Here is a 15,918-nt window from a genome sequence, read left to right as displayed (position 1 = left end):
CCTTGTTCCTAGGCTCATTGCAACATGCTCTTTTGGGTTTGTAATTCTTGCCTACTCTATACTCATTGTCCTAATTTCCTTGCATGGGTTCACCTATGGTCTCATATCATTTCACTTTATCTAGCCATATCTTTATTAAATCCATAAGCCTTTTCACCTTATTTCAACATGTCATGTTTGGTTTTTCCTTGTCCTATTGTTGCAACATATCTGGTCTTACTTTGTGAAGTTATTGGTCGTTGTACTACATGACGTAATGATCTCCATTGACTTTCGGTTATCTTGTCTGCTATTGTATAACTGACAATATTGGTGGAAAGGAATTTATTTATTATGAGAGTATGTTCCCCAAAATAATATTAGATATAAGAGACTATTGTGAGTATTGTCTATAAAATTTTGATTATAAGAGTGAACTGTCATAACAGTGCTACTCCTAACTTTTTACGGACATATTCATTTCTGGAATTCGGATTCTACCTTTTCTAGTATTATTACTCAACCATCTAAACATCATCATCTCATTTTCTCTCATTCTATATGTTTGTTGTGTCTTGGTTGCCTTTATTATAATGGACCGAAATATAAAGCTCAAGTAATTAGTCTAGGGGGTGATACACATTAATTTTTTTGAGAGTTGTAATTGTTGGGGTCCAGTTGGTTATTTAGTTAGATTTATTTTTTTATTAAGTTTTCTAATGTGGGTGATGCACTTCAAAAGAACAAGAACGCCAATAGCAAACCAGGCCGTCAGTTGGGTCAAACTGGGCCAAGAATCTAGTTTCTTAATCTTGGTTTGAGGCCTGTTTTCACCCTGGCTGAAACTGAGATTTCCCAGGTTCCAACTGAAACCTGGTATTTTTTCTGGGCCAAACTTGAAATGTCATGGGCTAGTTGAGGTTGGTTTGAAACTACCGAAAGTACCAAAACTGGTCGAAACGTTTTTTCCCCCCTTTTTCTGTTGAAACTGGTCTAAACTTAGTATTTTTTGCCAAAACTGGTCGAAATTACCGAAATATTCGAAATATGGTTGAAACATGATACAATCCGATATCGACCTTAAGTCTTGTCTCGGTTTTTGTCGAAACTGAGATATCTAGGTCGAAACTTGCGACCAAATTTAGTTCCATGCCAAGAATGGACCAACATGTTTAATTTTGAATGTCTAATGGGTTATATATGCCATAGGATTAGCATTTTTTTGTTTACTATTATAATGAGCCAATTCTATAAGCCCAAATATGAGAGATTTGAGTCCTCTACGGGATTAACTAGTTTCTATTTTGTTAAGTTCTAGAAGAGTTTCTATTTTGTGGTAAACTTAGGTTGTAAGGGATTCCTCCTTCCACACATTGGGGTTTCCTATTTTGTTTATATCCATGAAGTTATAAATAAAGAGGAAGGGATCATACCCACCCCAAACAATTTGAACAATTTGTTAAGCTTATGCTTGCTGATTTTCGTAAGGGACAGAGCATGGTTCTGGGATTCAGGACTGCTCTACTGTGGGATGCAGTTGGGAAACATTGGTGGGATGCCAAGGCTAGAGTTGGTGGGATTCCTTATCCGCAGTGAGGTGAGAGGCATACTATATCCTTCTATCTTCTATCTTCTTCTTTTTCTTCCATTAACAGGTCAGATTTCTAAAATATCTACACCCTGCACATACTAACTTTGGTCTCAGTTTTCTGTTGGATTTTGATTTATATCCTGTTCACTAATCTCTTGTGGTTTTGTTCGCAGTTTCAGTTCTCATCTTAGTGTAGAAACCACTACCAAACAGTCCATTGAATCCTTGGTGTTGGTAGTAGTTTGTTTCCTCTTGTGGTGTCCTGCAGTAGCAACTTTCATGATCGCATCTTACTTTGTTCCTTAGTTGCTATTTTGATCCCCCTACGCTCTATTTGTTTACACTTACTATTTTTTCACATTAGTTGCTGTTTTCTATTGTTTCTAAATTTTAGCTACTTTCTATTTTCATAACTCCTTGATATCTTCCAATCTAACCGTCAGGGGTTCACTTCTAATTTTGGCAACCCATTCCATATATCTAAAGCGCCTTGCGATCAGAGTTGCAACCAGATCTCATCACCCTTGACCAGGTTGCTGTATTTGAGGGTTATTGATTGATGTGCTGTTCTAGATCACTGCTGGCTATTCTAATGTCAACCTTTGGGTAATTAAATAGCCATTAGAGGTTCTATTTAGGTAACTCAAAGGGGGAACTTATTTATCAATTTTAGAAATTCTATCGTGAGTCAGTTTTTATAAATTTGGGTGTATCCATAGTGTGATTTTTGGTAACAGAATTTTATGGTTATGGTGTATGTGATGGTCTCTTATCCTATGGTTTGACGGGCAAGCTGATGATCTGTTTAATGTAAGCATATTTTGATGTATTTTGGTCCACTCAAACTAGAATGAACAAAGCCATATGTTGGGCCAGATTCATGGAGATCGAGCAGCAGCCATCTTTAAATGTACCAGCCAGCTCGCAGGAGTTTAATTCTTATAGTTTTATTTGCTTTATTATATACCTAGTTCAAGTAGGAGTTTGTTATTTAAGTGCTGTTTTATTAGTTAAATTGTAATTAGCAACTAAGTTACCATAGTTAGATTAGGATTTATTTTCCTATTCAGAGTAGGAGTCTATTTTATTGTTTTATTTAAATCATTGTAGAGCCAAGGGCTCAGCACGATTTTGATTATGGAATAAGATTGAGTTGCCTTTCCACAAGAGGTGTGTGATTCAGTTATGGGGTGAGAAACCTTGGTGAGAAGCCTTGATTCTTCTTCTCTTCTCCTCTCTCTCTCTCGCTCTCTGTTTTAATACTCCAACCAGCTACTGATCTTCCCTCCATGATTGGGTTTACTGTTATAGTTTTACTCTCTGATATTGGTTCAGTTTACATTCACAGATCTGGAATTATATATAAGGTTTATAATCTGCTGTTTAAACCACCATTAATATTACCTTTTTTGAACTGGCAGGTACCCTGTTTTCTGTGTATTTTCAGCATATATTATTTGGCCTATAAATTCCAAACCCTAGATCTGTTTTCCCTGAAACTTTGGGAAGTCAAAGTACTGCCCATGAATAGTACTCGAGCACTGTTTGGAGGGTTTCTGAGTTTGGGTTTGGTTACTACTTACTTTTCTCTGTGACTCAGTGAGGTAAGTCTCAGAAACCGAGTTAATCTGATTACTTCTTATTCAGCCACTTGATTGATCTATAATTTTTGGGGTTTGTTGAGTCCAATCAAGGGTAGAATTCCACTGGATTTTGGGGTAATTCTGTTGGCTTGATTGAATATAATTTCAATTTCATTGTTTCTAGGATCTTCCCCCGTGAGATCACTGTTTCCTAAATTACTCCCAAAATACTCATCGGATCATTCCCATCTTTTGAAGGGTTCTTATCTTCCCATTAACTATTGTTTCCTAGAGTTTGGCGTTATTCTGAGAGGTTTGAGTTTTTAGTCAATTTTCAAGTTTCTATCCAAGTGAGGTTTTTGACTGGGGATCCTATTCAGGAGGGTGTTAGAGTTGTTCCTACTTCCCTCCCTCACCATATTTTCTCTCCCTTTCTTTGTTCTATACCTTTTCCTTCATTGCCGATATTTAGTATCAAATACAGAGATTCACAGATCTGATTTCAGTGGGTGGTCTGAAACTTTGAATCTTGGCTTAATTCTACATCTATTTCCCCTTATCTCTTTGTTCCTGGGCTCATTGCAACATGCTCTCTTGGGTTTGTAAGTCTTGCCTGCCCTAGAATCATTTTCCCAACTTCCTGGTCTGGGGTACTCCTTCATGTCTTTATTCTTAAATCCATAAGATTTTTCACATCATTTCAACATGTTATATTTGGCTTTTCCTTGTCCTAACTTTGCACCCAATCTGGTCTTATTTGTGGAGTCATTGGTCAGTGTTGTCCATGCATATCATAACTATCTCCATTGACCCTTGCTTATCTTGTCTGCTACAGTGTAACTGACAATATTGGTGGAAAGGAATTTACTTATTATGTGAATACTGTTTAAACATCCCCTAAGAACCCCCGTTAGTGAATCAGAGTTGAAGGACAGCCCTCGGGGAGGGGGATTGTTAAAACGATCTTATTGTCTACGTCCTTTAGCTCTAGGGAAGAGGCGTACACCCAACGGATCCCCCCCCCCCATTTGGTGTACGAGAGGGCCTCGCTATGCTTGGTAAGGCGCATTGTCTCCTAAAAGAAGAGAATATTGTTATCATAAATGATGATCGAAATCGCTGATGCGTTTCATCGACTAAGTAATCCAGGTTTTCAAAACCAATGGCTTCTGATGGCATCAGGTACGCAGATGTTTTGCGGTTTGCCGACCAGCTCTTAGTTATAATTACTTGTTAGAAACTGTTAAACCAACTTGTTCCTCCCAATATTATTAGACAAGTGATTGTTGTCTATAAAATATTGGTTATAATAGGCAGCTGTCGTAGCAGTGCTAACCCCAAGTTCCTATAGACATCCATTTCTGGAATTCTGATTCTACCTTTCTAGTATTGCGACTCAACCATCTAAATATCCTCATCTTAATTTCTCTCATTCTATATATTTGTTGTGTCTTGGTTGCCTTAATTGTAATGAGCAGAAATATAAAGCCTGAGTGATTAGTCCAGGGGGTGATGATAATACTTTTTGGAGTTGTGTTGGGTCCAGCTGGTTATTTATTTAATTTTCCAATGAGGGTCAATTAAGGTAACTCAAAGGGGGTACTTGTTTAGTAAGTTTAAAAATTCTTTCGGTAGTCATAAATTTGTGTAAATCTGGCTTTATCCAGTGTGATTTTTGGTAACAGAATTTTATGGTTATGGTGTATGCAGTGGTCTCTTATCCTATGGTTTGATGGGCAAGCCGATGATCTTTATATCTCTTCCTCCATTGTTGTTATTTAGTGTTGTTAAAGTGTATCGTGAGGAGGAGTCCTCTTCCTTGTTAAGTCGTGGTATTTACTCTTAGAATTAGTTTGTGATAAGTCTAGTTAAGTCATTTTTAGTTAGGAATCTGAGGATGATTTATTTTAGTTGTGATTTGACTCTAAGTAGGTTTCTTGTTTATCATAAGATGTGGGGCTGGGCCATGATAGGATCATCCTGAATCCTATCGTGGCCTAGGATTCTCTCCCCTTTTCTCTTATCGTGTTCTCTCTCTGTCTCTCTCTGTTTTCTTCTTCATCCTTCTTCTTCAGAGATTCTGGTTTTTAAGATCTGATTTTGTCATATGGTATCAGAGCTATGAAGAAGAAGAAGAAAAAAAATTATATATATGAAACCTTAGTTAATCCAATAAAAAGAATAACTAGGGTTGCTGCCATTTTGATGGTGCTTTGCTTTTCTACTGTGATATATGAGTTGCTGACTTGCTGTCTGTTGCAGAATGTTTTATTCATACCTGCGCACACAGTGTTCTTGCTGGTTATTTTGGCTGGAGGATACAGCACCATTGTTTTGCACATGAAATTCTGCTGGTTTCTTCTCAGTTGCTGCGTGCTGTGATATACCCTCTTTCCCTGCTGTTGGCGTTATTCTGGGCTGGGGATGGAATCCCATCTATTCATCAGAACCCTACCTTCTAAAATTATCCTTACTGTCTGATACTTACCGGAAAACAAATCTGGTCCCTGTTTGCCGTCAAACCTTGGTTGCAGAAAATAGTTAAGATGTTTCCTGATTGGTTGCTTGGCTTGATGCCGGATGTTCTTGAGAGGGTTGGAGATTGCGATCTTAACTCTGAATCCATCGTTGATTGTAGCCTTGGGTGAGGGGCTGATACTACCGTAAGATTTTCTCTTCTACATTTCTGCTGAATTCTTCTTTCTATTGTGAGGAAGCTGAAAGGGTCTTTTGTTTGACTACAATTAAGTCCAATTACTTTAATACCCTCCTTAATTGAAATTATGTTTTGTCCTCATTCTATCATCTATTCCTACTTTACCTCTATCCATTAATTTTTCATTCCCCTCTTGACCATTCACTATTTAACTACCAAATTGCTCCTTTAAAATTTTTGTCTATTATAAGTTTGCCAATATTTCCTTGTAACTCGGTAACCTGCTAATTTGATGCATGTGCAATGTATTACAATCCGATCGTTGGATCAAGTTGCAATTTTCAGTACATATTATAAACTATTAAAATAACTCTCATCCAGAGTTTCATGCTGTTCTGAGTTCTTTATTGAGATATGCAATATCATTTAACTCTTAACTTTGTATTCTGTTCTGACTGCGATATGATGATTGGACTGCACAAGTACTGTTTAGTATTCTCCCCTGCATTATTCGTCCACGTGTAGCACTACACGTGAGGGGGAGATTGGAGTTGTCATATGATATTTTACTATTATTATTAGGGAAATTTACTTTTAGCATCCCTGGGGTTTTAAACAATTATATCTTCTACCTTGGAATTTCATCTATTTCCTAAACCTCCCCTGTACCGTTAGATGAGAACAGTTAAGTGATGATGTCATAGCCCAAATATTAACCAAATACCCGTAATACCCCAAATATGAGAGATATCAGCCACGGTGCCTCACCAACCGTCTCAAAGATCTCTCCGACTTCCCCAATTTTTCTAGCAACCCGTCCGCTCCATCTCCCAAACCCTCTCCTATTCCTCTCTCCCTGGTCGAGCGATATCGATGTAGTGGCGGCCAAGCTCCACTAGTATATCCAAGACTGTGTCCCTTCATTTTCTGGTTGGAACCGAAGAAGAAGAGGAGGACAATAGATCTCCAAATCGAGATTGGAACCATCCTCTCGGCATCTGGAACCCTACAACTCCGGAAGGAACAGCAAGCTCCGGAGGCAAAAGGGTGATCTTTAAGTAAATTCAGAAGCAGGGCTTATAAAGCCCTCAAACCCTGGTCAAGTTTGACCCCTTGGGGTCTAATGAGATCCCTAAAATATGGACTGAATCTAGGTAACAGTTCAGCCTGCGGTTGCAAAAAGTTGAGGCTGTAAATAGGTTCCAGAAACAAGGGATAAACCGGTTCATAAACAGAGATATTACTGGTGGTTTAAACAACAAATTATAATCCGTATACATAATTCCAGATCTGTGAATGTAAACGGAACAAAAGAAATAAGCACAGATCAACCCTTGACGCAGAGGAGATTGCAGAGCTTATCCAGAATTGCTTAAAATCCAGGCGGTAATTAAATATGAGTAGAGATGGTTTGACACACAATATGTTAGGAAACCGACAGAAACAGAGCACTAGAATTGATCTGGAAGAAAAAAAGAAAATCTCTGTCCTGTCTGCAACTGATAAATTGAACTTGAATGGTCTGAAATTTGAAGTAGAACTTGAATATTATAGAAGAATAGCTGCAGGGAATCCACCCTAAAGCTGAGAAACATGGGAATTCCTGGCCGGCAACAGTGCGCGTTCACGTCAACTGTGCTCCTTGCCGGCGAATGTGGGTTCTTCTCCAATGATTTTTTTGGTTAGGGTTTTCAAGAATTTCTAGAAATCGAATCCTGATTTGGGATAGGTTTCTCTTAAGGTTAGAGTTTTTATAGATTGGGGCTGGGGCTGGAGTTTCTCCTTTTGCCGTTTGGGAAGACGATTAGAACTCTGTGGAAGAAGAAGACATTCAATCAAGACTACAGAAAAGCCCCTACCTTTTAATGTTGGTTGCAGTGAAGCAATGTTTTCCAGGAATTGAAACTTGTTGGTCGATAGATCCTGAAGCTTTGAAGCCTTGTTTTTTTTTCTTTCATGGAACTGACGCTTTGAAGCTTGAAGCTTCGATCTGATCACCGTCCTTAATTTTTTTATTTTTTATTTTTAACTTATGGTTTCTGAAAGAGAGAGGAGGAAGAGGAAGAGGAAGAGGAAGAGGACAAGGGCAAAATTGTCATTTCCTTCCAAAACTAACAGATTTAGTACGTAGGGGTATGGAAGTAATTTTTTAAATTTCAGGGGTGGTAGACGTAATTGTTTGAAACCCCAGGGGTGGTAGACGTAAATTTCCCTTATTATTAATATTATCTACTCGTGTCATCTACTTATCAATTCGTGTTTGCTCTTGTCATCAGCAACACATTTTCTTATGAAGATGGTTACTTGTGGTTTGCAACAACAAGAATGTTACTTGTGGTTCACAGCTGCCTTATGTTGTTACTTATGGTTTGCAACAACCCATGCTGTTCTTTTATCAATGGTTCGCACTAACCTATGCTGCTCTTTTATCAGTGGTACGCAGCAACCTATGCTGCACTTTTATCAGTGGTTCACATCAACTTATGCTGCACATTTTTTTTGTCTAATTAATTACTACTTGCCTTCCTTGAGAAGGGACTATGTGTTGTTCAACAACAACAACAACTAAGCCTTATCCTAACTAAATGGGGTTGGCTGCATGGATCCATTGAAAGACAAGTATAGATGATAATAAGTCAAAAAGAAAGGAACACAACAACATCGACAACAATTCAGCAATATCCCACCTATATGGAGTCGGCTACATGGATCCTTGCCCTCCAAACAGCTCTATTCAAGGTCATACTTGAGACAAGACCTAAACTATGCATGTCTTTCCTCACCACTTCTACTTTTTCTAGTATTGTGACTGAACCATATAAAGATCCTCATCTCTGTTTTCCTCATTCTATATATTTGTGCTGTCTTGGTTGCCTGACAAGTCTCCTTCACAAAGCAGGGTTATCTTTTAGCTGTCTTATGGATTGCTTTTGGTTTTATAGGTATGCTTCAGCCTTCAGTTATTTAGCTCTCTTGGGGAAGCATTTAAAATTAAGAAATTATTTGGCGGAGGTTCAGGAAGAAATTTCATTCATCATGAGCATCGGTTACATGTTGATTTTAACATTGTTGTGGAACTTATTGAATGTGTATCACAATTAGGGGTAGCATTAGGGCTGGTTACATGGGGTCCTCCAGTGGTTAGGGTTGATCAACATATTGTTAGGTATTGTGAACCCACCATGTTCATAACCTGTTGCAATCCCTATTCCCAACCAATGTGCTATAGGAATGTATCTTCTTGTTCATCACTTCATCCTGTTCAAGACTTCAAGTATTGCCTTTGTTTAAGCTTTTTATATGAATTTGTATCGACCTTGCTTATACCTGTGATTCATTTCTTCTTCTCTTATGTTCGGCCAAGGCACAGCTCACAGATCATGCTTTTCTCTCTCACAGGTACTTGCCTCCAGAGTGCTTTGAGCTCTCCAAGACACCACTCATATCATCTAAGGTAGGTTGACGCAGACTTTCATTGTTCCTTTCCTAGGACTGTAGGCCCTCTTTGGGTGGACAAGTTTTATTTTGTATGTTCTTGGATGAGATCCCATATTAAAAGGCAACTAATTGGTACACAGGTTGATGTTTGGTCAGCTGGTGTACTTTTGTACCAAATTCTCTTTGGTAAACGCCCTTTTGGGCATGACCAGACTCAGGAGCGGATACTTCGTGAAGATACTATTATTAAAGCACGCAAAGTGGAGTTCCCTTCTCGGCCCGCTGTTTCAAATGAAGCAAAGGTGAGCTCATTCAACTTGAGTCTGTAGATGCCCATCTGTTACTAACATCTCGTCGGACATTTTCGGAAAATCCTGTATTCTTAAACAACTCAAAAATGGATTAATATTGATTAATTTGGAGTATTCTTTCTGTATGATTATATTAACATCTGATTCCGAGACCTGCTGTTAGCTACTTCTAGTGATCTTAAAACTGGCACTCTGCATTAGGGTTTTGAGCTACTCTTGGTTGTTAGACCTGAACAAAAAAGACGTTTCCTTGCAGACAGAAGTAATTTCTTGTAATCTGTATCTTTTTGAATTTTTGCAGGATCTTATACGTCGATGCTTAACATATAACCAAGTCGAGAGGCCTGATGTTCTAACAATAGCTCAGGATCCATATCTCTCTTATGCAAAGAAATGATGTAGAAGAATGCCTCAGATAATGGACCCAGAACACAAATGACATACTTGGATCATCTTTGGAGGCAATAAAATACTGAAATACCTGCATGGAAATCTGTAAATGTTGTACAGTGTTTTTGTATTTTTGTTGCTTTTCTTTTGCAGTTTCCGAAGATCAATTGTTGCTAAATTGTACATGTGTTTCATTTTTGGCTAATGAAATTTAGGCTCCCATTTGAAGTCATTTCCAGATGTTACTGTAAACCCCATATGGTTGATGGTTCCTCTTTAAGTGTATGTTTGGGAAAAAGGGTGTAAATCTGTCAGGTTCAGGTCTATAAGTCAGTTCCTTATTGTTCTGGCTGCTGGAGGCCTAGATCGAACTGATTGCATGGTTGGTCGGGTTTATTTACTCGGTCCTGGTTTTAGTTATCAGTGCCAGTTGAGGATTGACACCCTTAAATTTAGGTGATGATATGTAGTTTATGGAGTAACAAGTTGAGCAATCTCAAGATCATTAGGGAGGGAAAGTTAAAATAAAAAATGAATATCAGCAACAAAAATTGGCGCCATATTGTATTAAAAATGAGGGGAGGGAAAAAAGATAAAATTGATTAGAGACGAGCCTTTGGGTCTAGGGAAGTGTGAGGTAAATATTGTGAGGATGTGGATATCTGATATCCAATTAAAAGTGAAGAACTGGACAAGGTTTGAGAGAGATTTTCTACATTTTTGTTGCAGAAACTCTCTCTTTGGTTGTGCTGGCCTCTGATTAATCACATTTTTTGACGAATAATGATTTTGTAAAGAAACCTCGTTATCCAGGGTTACCCTTAGATGATTCCAGACTATCTCAAGTTTAACACAAAAGATCAACAAGGTGAGATTCGTGAGAAGCCTGAGGCCTGAGGGTGTGTTTGGTTGCGTAAATCCATAGAAACCTAAGGTTATTCAAAACTTATCTATAAGAGAGGGTTTTAGAATTAATATGTTACACTTATTTTTGGGTAATGAATATTTTACACTTCATATGCTGACCTAATTAGTTCTCAACTTATGCATTACATTAATGTACCCATGTTGAGAATAGTCGTCAGTGAACATTACAAAATATTCATAATCATGTCGAGAGAGATTTTGATACCATTGTTGCGGAGTATAATATTTTTTTTATTAATCTTATCGACAAACCATGATCAATCCTCATGCAACAGTTGGGTATTCAAAATTGACCTAAGATAGGGCTTAGGGTTAACCTGATACCCAATGTAGAACCTTATATTAGAGGAATGCAACAATTGACTAAACTGATTGCCTCTGAGCATTTTGCCTTGGCATCGGCAGTGTTTGGTGAGGCATTAGTAATCCGATTGGCTCTCTCAACAGCTAGAAAGTTGGGAGTACTCTCCATTCTGGTTTCGTCGGATTGTCTTTCTCTCATCAAATGCTTGTCCTCCTTTTCCCTTAGTTTCTCTTGTATTATTCAGGATATTTGTATCCTGAAATCTTCTTTCTCTTTCTGTGATTTTGTTCATGTCAGTAGGAATGAAAATGACTTAGCTCATAATATTGCTAAATGGGTTTTCTTTAGCCCTCTGAACTACTTTTGGGAATCCCTTTTTTCTAAGGACCTCATGGACATTGTAACACCTTTCTTGATTCGGCTTAATGAAAAGTTTTTTTGGCACCAAAAAAACAAAATCATAGAAAGATCATCAACATACACAAACAACATTTGCGCAAGAAAAAAAGTCTCCATTCAACATAGGGTTCAAAACCCTAGAAGCACAACTCAGAGAGAGAGAGAATCGCAAAGAGGAGAGGTTTTTGCCAAAAACGCCAAGGAGAGTGTGGTACGGATTTTTCTATCCACATAGTCACTCTCTCTCCTCTTTTTTTGTTTTTTGGACCTGAAGAATCCTTCCTTATGAGTAGTTTTATTTCTTAAATAAAGATATACACAATGATTTTTTTTTTTTAAGGTTAAGTTTACAATGACTTCTTGAAGTAATAATATCAAGGGACGAATCTACACACTAGCAGTATATTTCACACTATTATCTTTTGCGCCGTTTGATGAAATAGAAGGCTATCTCAACCATTCAATCAACTTGTGAGTGTATCTCCCTCCCTTCACCGCCACTCTTGTTGTATCTTCTCTTTTCTCTCTCTCCCAACCTATCCACCCTCGTATCTACACACTAGCAATATATTTTTTGCTCCGTTTGATGAAATGGAAGGCATCTCAATCATTCAATCAACCTGTGAGTGTATCTCCTCCTCTCTCTCTCTCTCTCCCAATCATGGTTCATGATCTCGATATTGGTTGGATCAAATCGGATCAATACATAGGGATCACCCAAACTCGAGCAAATATGACACTTTCATCTTTGTTTTCCTATGAAAAAAAACTATTTTTTTATATATTTTTACCCTCCGTACAGCTGGATCGGATCGATATCGAGATCAGTCTTGGCCAATACCGATCTGATACCTCAAACCATGCTCCCAACCTACCCACCCTTGTATCTACACACTAGCAGTATATCTGTTGCACCATTTGATGAAATGGAAGGCATCTCAACAATTCAATTAACCTGTGAGTGAGTGTATTTCCCTCCCTTCACCGCCACTCCTGTTGTATCTCCTCCTCTCTCTCTCCCAACCTACCCACCCTTGTTCCCACCTGCTGCAACTGACCGTCGCGTTGCACCTTTCCTCCTCCCCTTCAACAACTCACTCCCCTCCGTCCCTAATTCGGAGAACAGGCTTTGGCTTCTCAATCTGAGCTTCTCCCCGATCAGAAACCACAACTATATGGAGCTAGAATCTGTTCTCAGAGTGCGTTTAACCTTTTGAAGCTCAGTTTGGGAATGTTTCTTTGTCTTTTTTTTTTTCCTCCCTCATTTACTTGTTTACTGTTTTTGGTTTTTGGATGGACGAGAGAGGTAATATTTCACAGTAACCGGCATTCTTTTGTAGCTTTGGATTTCTAAGATTCTGCTGCATCGTACGTAGGTTTTGAAGTTTCTAACGAGTTGGATAACCTAAGCCTTAACTCAAATTTTTTATGGTTCAGGAGTTGAAATTGATGGCAACTTTAAGGACAGGTCCTCTAATGGTCACACTGTTCATCCCAATCTCAAAACCACCATTGGCAACAGCGGTTTCTCCAAGCCCGGATCTTTATACCATTCGTCCGCAACCGTTTGGATAAATCCCAATGTATAAGCAATACCTGAATACCATCACCCATCGAGCGTTTTCTCGACAATTCAACAATTTCACTGCTATTGTTAACATTATTCTCGATTGAAGAAAACCGATTCATGAAATTTGATTACCTTATTTCTCATTTCATCCTCTCCCTCTATATGATGGATTGCTGTTTCTATCATTCTAGGGTTTTGTAAAAGAATTGGGTGTGACAGATCAAGAGTAACTTCTCCATCTCTCTCGCGCACCCTTCACAAACTATATGGAAGCACTAACCCAGAATTATAGAAGCAGCAAACACTGTTCCCTATATTTATTTTTGGGTCGGAAGGAAAAAGAAATATGAAAAAGAGAGAATAACACCACAACGTTAAGATACTAGAAATAACTATTTCATTGCTACTGCAAAGAACTATACATTCAAGGAAATTGGAAAACATAAACGCATTAAAAGGTACAAACAGAAACTAAGCGTCTCTACTCAACGCCGATGATCACCAGATTCATTGAAAAAAAAAAAGGGGAAAAAAAATAGAAACTTGATCCATCCACAAGCTAACATAAAACAGTACTCCCAGAAACCATTGAGAAGCCAGAGATTCAGAAACCACCACGAAGACGAAGAACAAGGTGGAGAGTCGACTCCTTCTGAATATTGTAATCGGCGAGGGTGCGCCCATCCTCGAGCTGTTTCCCAGCGAAGATGAGACGCTGCTGATCAGGAGGGATACCCTCCTTGTCCTGGATCTTCGCCTTCACATTGTCGATCGTGTCAGAGCTCTCCACTTCCAGGGTGATGGTCTTCCCAGTCAGGGTCTTGACAAAGATCTGCATCCCACCACGCAGACGCAGCACCAAATGAAGGGTAGACTCCTTCTGGATGTTGTAGTCCGCAAGAGTCCTCCCATCTTCCAACTGCTTACCAGCGAAGATCAGCCTCTGCTGGTCAGGTGGGATTCCCTCCTTATCCTGGATTTTGGCCTTCACGTTGTCAATCGTATCAGAGCTTTCCACCTCCAGGGTGATGGTCTTGCCAGTCAGGGTCTTGACGAATATCTGCATACCTCCCCTCAGACGCAACACCAAGTGAAGGGTCGATTCCTTCTGGATGTTGTAGTCCGCCAACGTCCGCCCATCCTCAAGCTGCTTGCCAGCGAAGATAAGCCTCTGTTGGTCAGGAGGGATACCCTCCTTGTCTTGAATCTTTGCCTTCACGTTATCAATGGTGTCCGAGCTCTCAACCTCCAGGGTTATGGTCTTGCCAGTAAGGGTTTTCACAAAGATCTGCATGCCTCCCCTCAAACGGAGCACCAAGTGGAGAGTAGACTCCTTCTGGATGTTGTAATCGGCGAGGGTACGGCCATCCTCAAGCTGTTTACCGGCAAAGATCAGACGCTGCTGGTCTGGTGGAATGCCCTCCTTGTCCTGGATCTTGGCCTTGACATTATCGATGGTGTCGGAGCTCTCTACCTCGAGGGTAATGGTCTTGCCGGTGAGGGTCTTAACGAAGATTTGCATCCCACCCCTGAGCCTGAGGACCAGGTGGAGAGTGGATTCCTTCTGGATGTTGTAATCAGCGAGGGTTCGGCCATCTTCAAGCTGCTTTCCGGCGAAGATCAAACGCTGCTGGTCTGGGGGAATTCCTTCCTTGTCCTGGATCTTTGCTTTGACATTGTCAATTGTGTCAGAGCTCTCGACTTCGAGGGTGATCGTCTTTCCGGTGAGGGTCTTGACGAAAATTTGCATGCCTCCCCTGAGACGAAGGACGAGATGGAGGGTGGATTCCTTTTGGATGTTGTAGTCCGCTAGTGTACGGCCATCCTCAAGCTGCTTTCCTGCGAAGATCAAACGCTGCTGGTCTGGTGGGATTCCCTCCTTATCCTGGATCTTGGCCTTGACATTATCGATGGTGTCGGAGCTTTCGACCTCAAGGGTGATGGTCTTTCCGGTAAGAGTCTTGACGAAGATCTGCATCTGCAAGAAAAAAAAAATCAACAAACATTAGGGAAGATAGATCTGCGTCTAGAAATCTTCTATCATATAAAATTTAATAAAGATTAACTTAAGAAACCCATTGAAAAGAATAAAAGAATCAGTCAGATCTGACTCGGGCCATACGACGACGATTTCGAAGAACGGAAACAGATGAAGCACAAAGAAAGCCTAAAGAATAAGTCTTCTGAATCGAAAAACAATTTGCATATTCAATCGATTAAAATCTGTAAAAATTTGGATCCAGCCAACAATAAGTATCCAGAGCGCCGAACAAATAAATTGGATCCAAACCTAAATCAGGGAAACAAGAAGCGATGTTTTATCGATCGACTAGAGAAAGAACACAAATCAAAAGAAACATTCAAAACTAGCTTATAGCATGAATCTCAGAAACAACCACAAAACTATAGAATTAATTTAAACAAATTAAGATCTATGTTAACAAATAGAAGAGAAAAACTACGAACGATTGAGAGCTGAAGAAGGGCTCCGATCCTTACCTTGAAAGGAGATTTGGGAGCTTTCTTCAATACCTAGAAGAGAATGAGAAGAATTCTATGAGAACAATGAAATTGGGTAGACCTAGGGGCCTCAATATATAGATAGGGAAACCTTCCTGAACCGTGAATATAAATCCAATGAGATACGGACACGTATAAAAAATGAGCTGGAATGCACTACCGTGCACGCTAAGAAAAGTAGGTTTCAATCATGCCGTCTACCGGAAAGCAAAGGGTTGTTTGTTGACCTAACGTCGTTAAGAATAAAACC

At 39.3% G+C, this 15,918-nt stretch overlaps 2 protein-coding genes across 2 annotated transcripts in view; one reads left to right on the top strand and one right to left on the bottom strand.

Moving 5' to 3' along the window:
- The window catches only part of LOC122666507 (serine/threonine-protein kinase TOUSLED-like), a 28,340-nt gene extending 18,167 nt beyond the window's left edge, over positions 1–10,173 (top strand). The window contains exons 14-16 of the mRNA XM_043862552.1: positions 9,209–9,263; positions 9,388–9,549; positions 9,860–10,173. Coding sequence (XP_043718487.1) covers positions 9,209–9,263; positions 9,388–9,549; positions 9,860–9,955 — 313 coding nt within the window. The 3' untranslated portion in view covers positions 9,956–10,173. The remainder of the gene's footprint in view (positions 1–9,208; positions 9,264–9,387; positions 9,550–9,859) is intronic.
- LOC122666523 (polyubiquitin) lies at positions 728–15,733 on the bottom strand. The gene is made up of 3 exons (XM_043862553.1): positions 15,648–15,733; positions 13,726–15,126; positions 728–745 (listed from the first exon to the last, which is right to left on the bottom strand). The coding sequence occupies exon 2, from the start codon at positions 15,124–15,126 to the stop codon at positions 13,753–13,755; it is 1,374 nt and encodes a 457-aa protein (XP_043718488.1). The 5' UTR covers positions 15,648–15,733; the 3' UTR covers positions 728–745; positions 13,726–13,752.
- Positions 15,734–15,918: the final 185 nt, after the last annotated feature.

Source organism: Telopea speciosissima, chromosome 1 (assembly GCF_018873765.1).
Source record: "Telopea speciosissima isolate NSW1024214 ecotype Mountain lineage chromosome 1, Tspe_v1, whole genome shotgun sequence".
Classification (NCBI taxonomy): domain Eukaryota; kingdom Viridiplantae; phylum Streptophyta; class Magnoliopsida; order Proteales; family Proteaceae; genus Telopea; species Telopea speciosissima.
This window is presented reverse-complemented; position numbering and strand designations above follow the sequence as displayed.

Bases quoted from the DNA above. Each gene is read 5' to 3' on its own strand.
- LOC122666523 (XM_043862553.1), bottom strand. From the start codon at position 15,126: ATGCAGATCTTCGTCAAGACTCTTACCGGAAAGACCATCACCCTTGAG.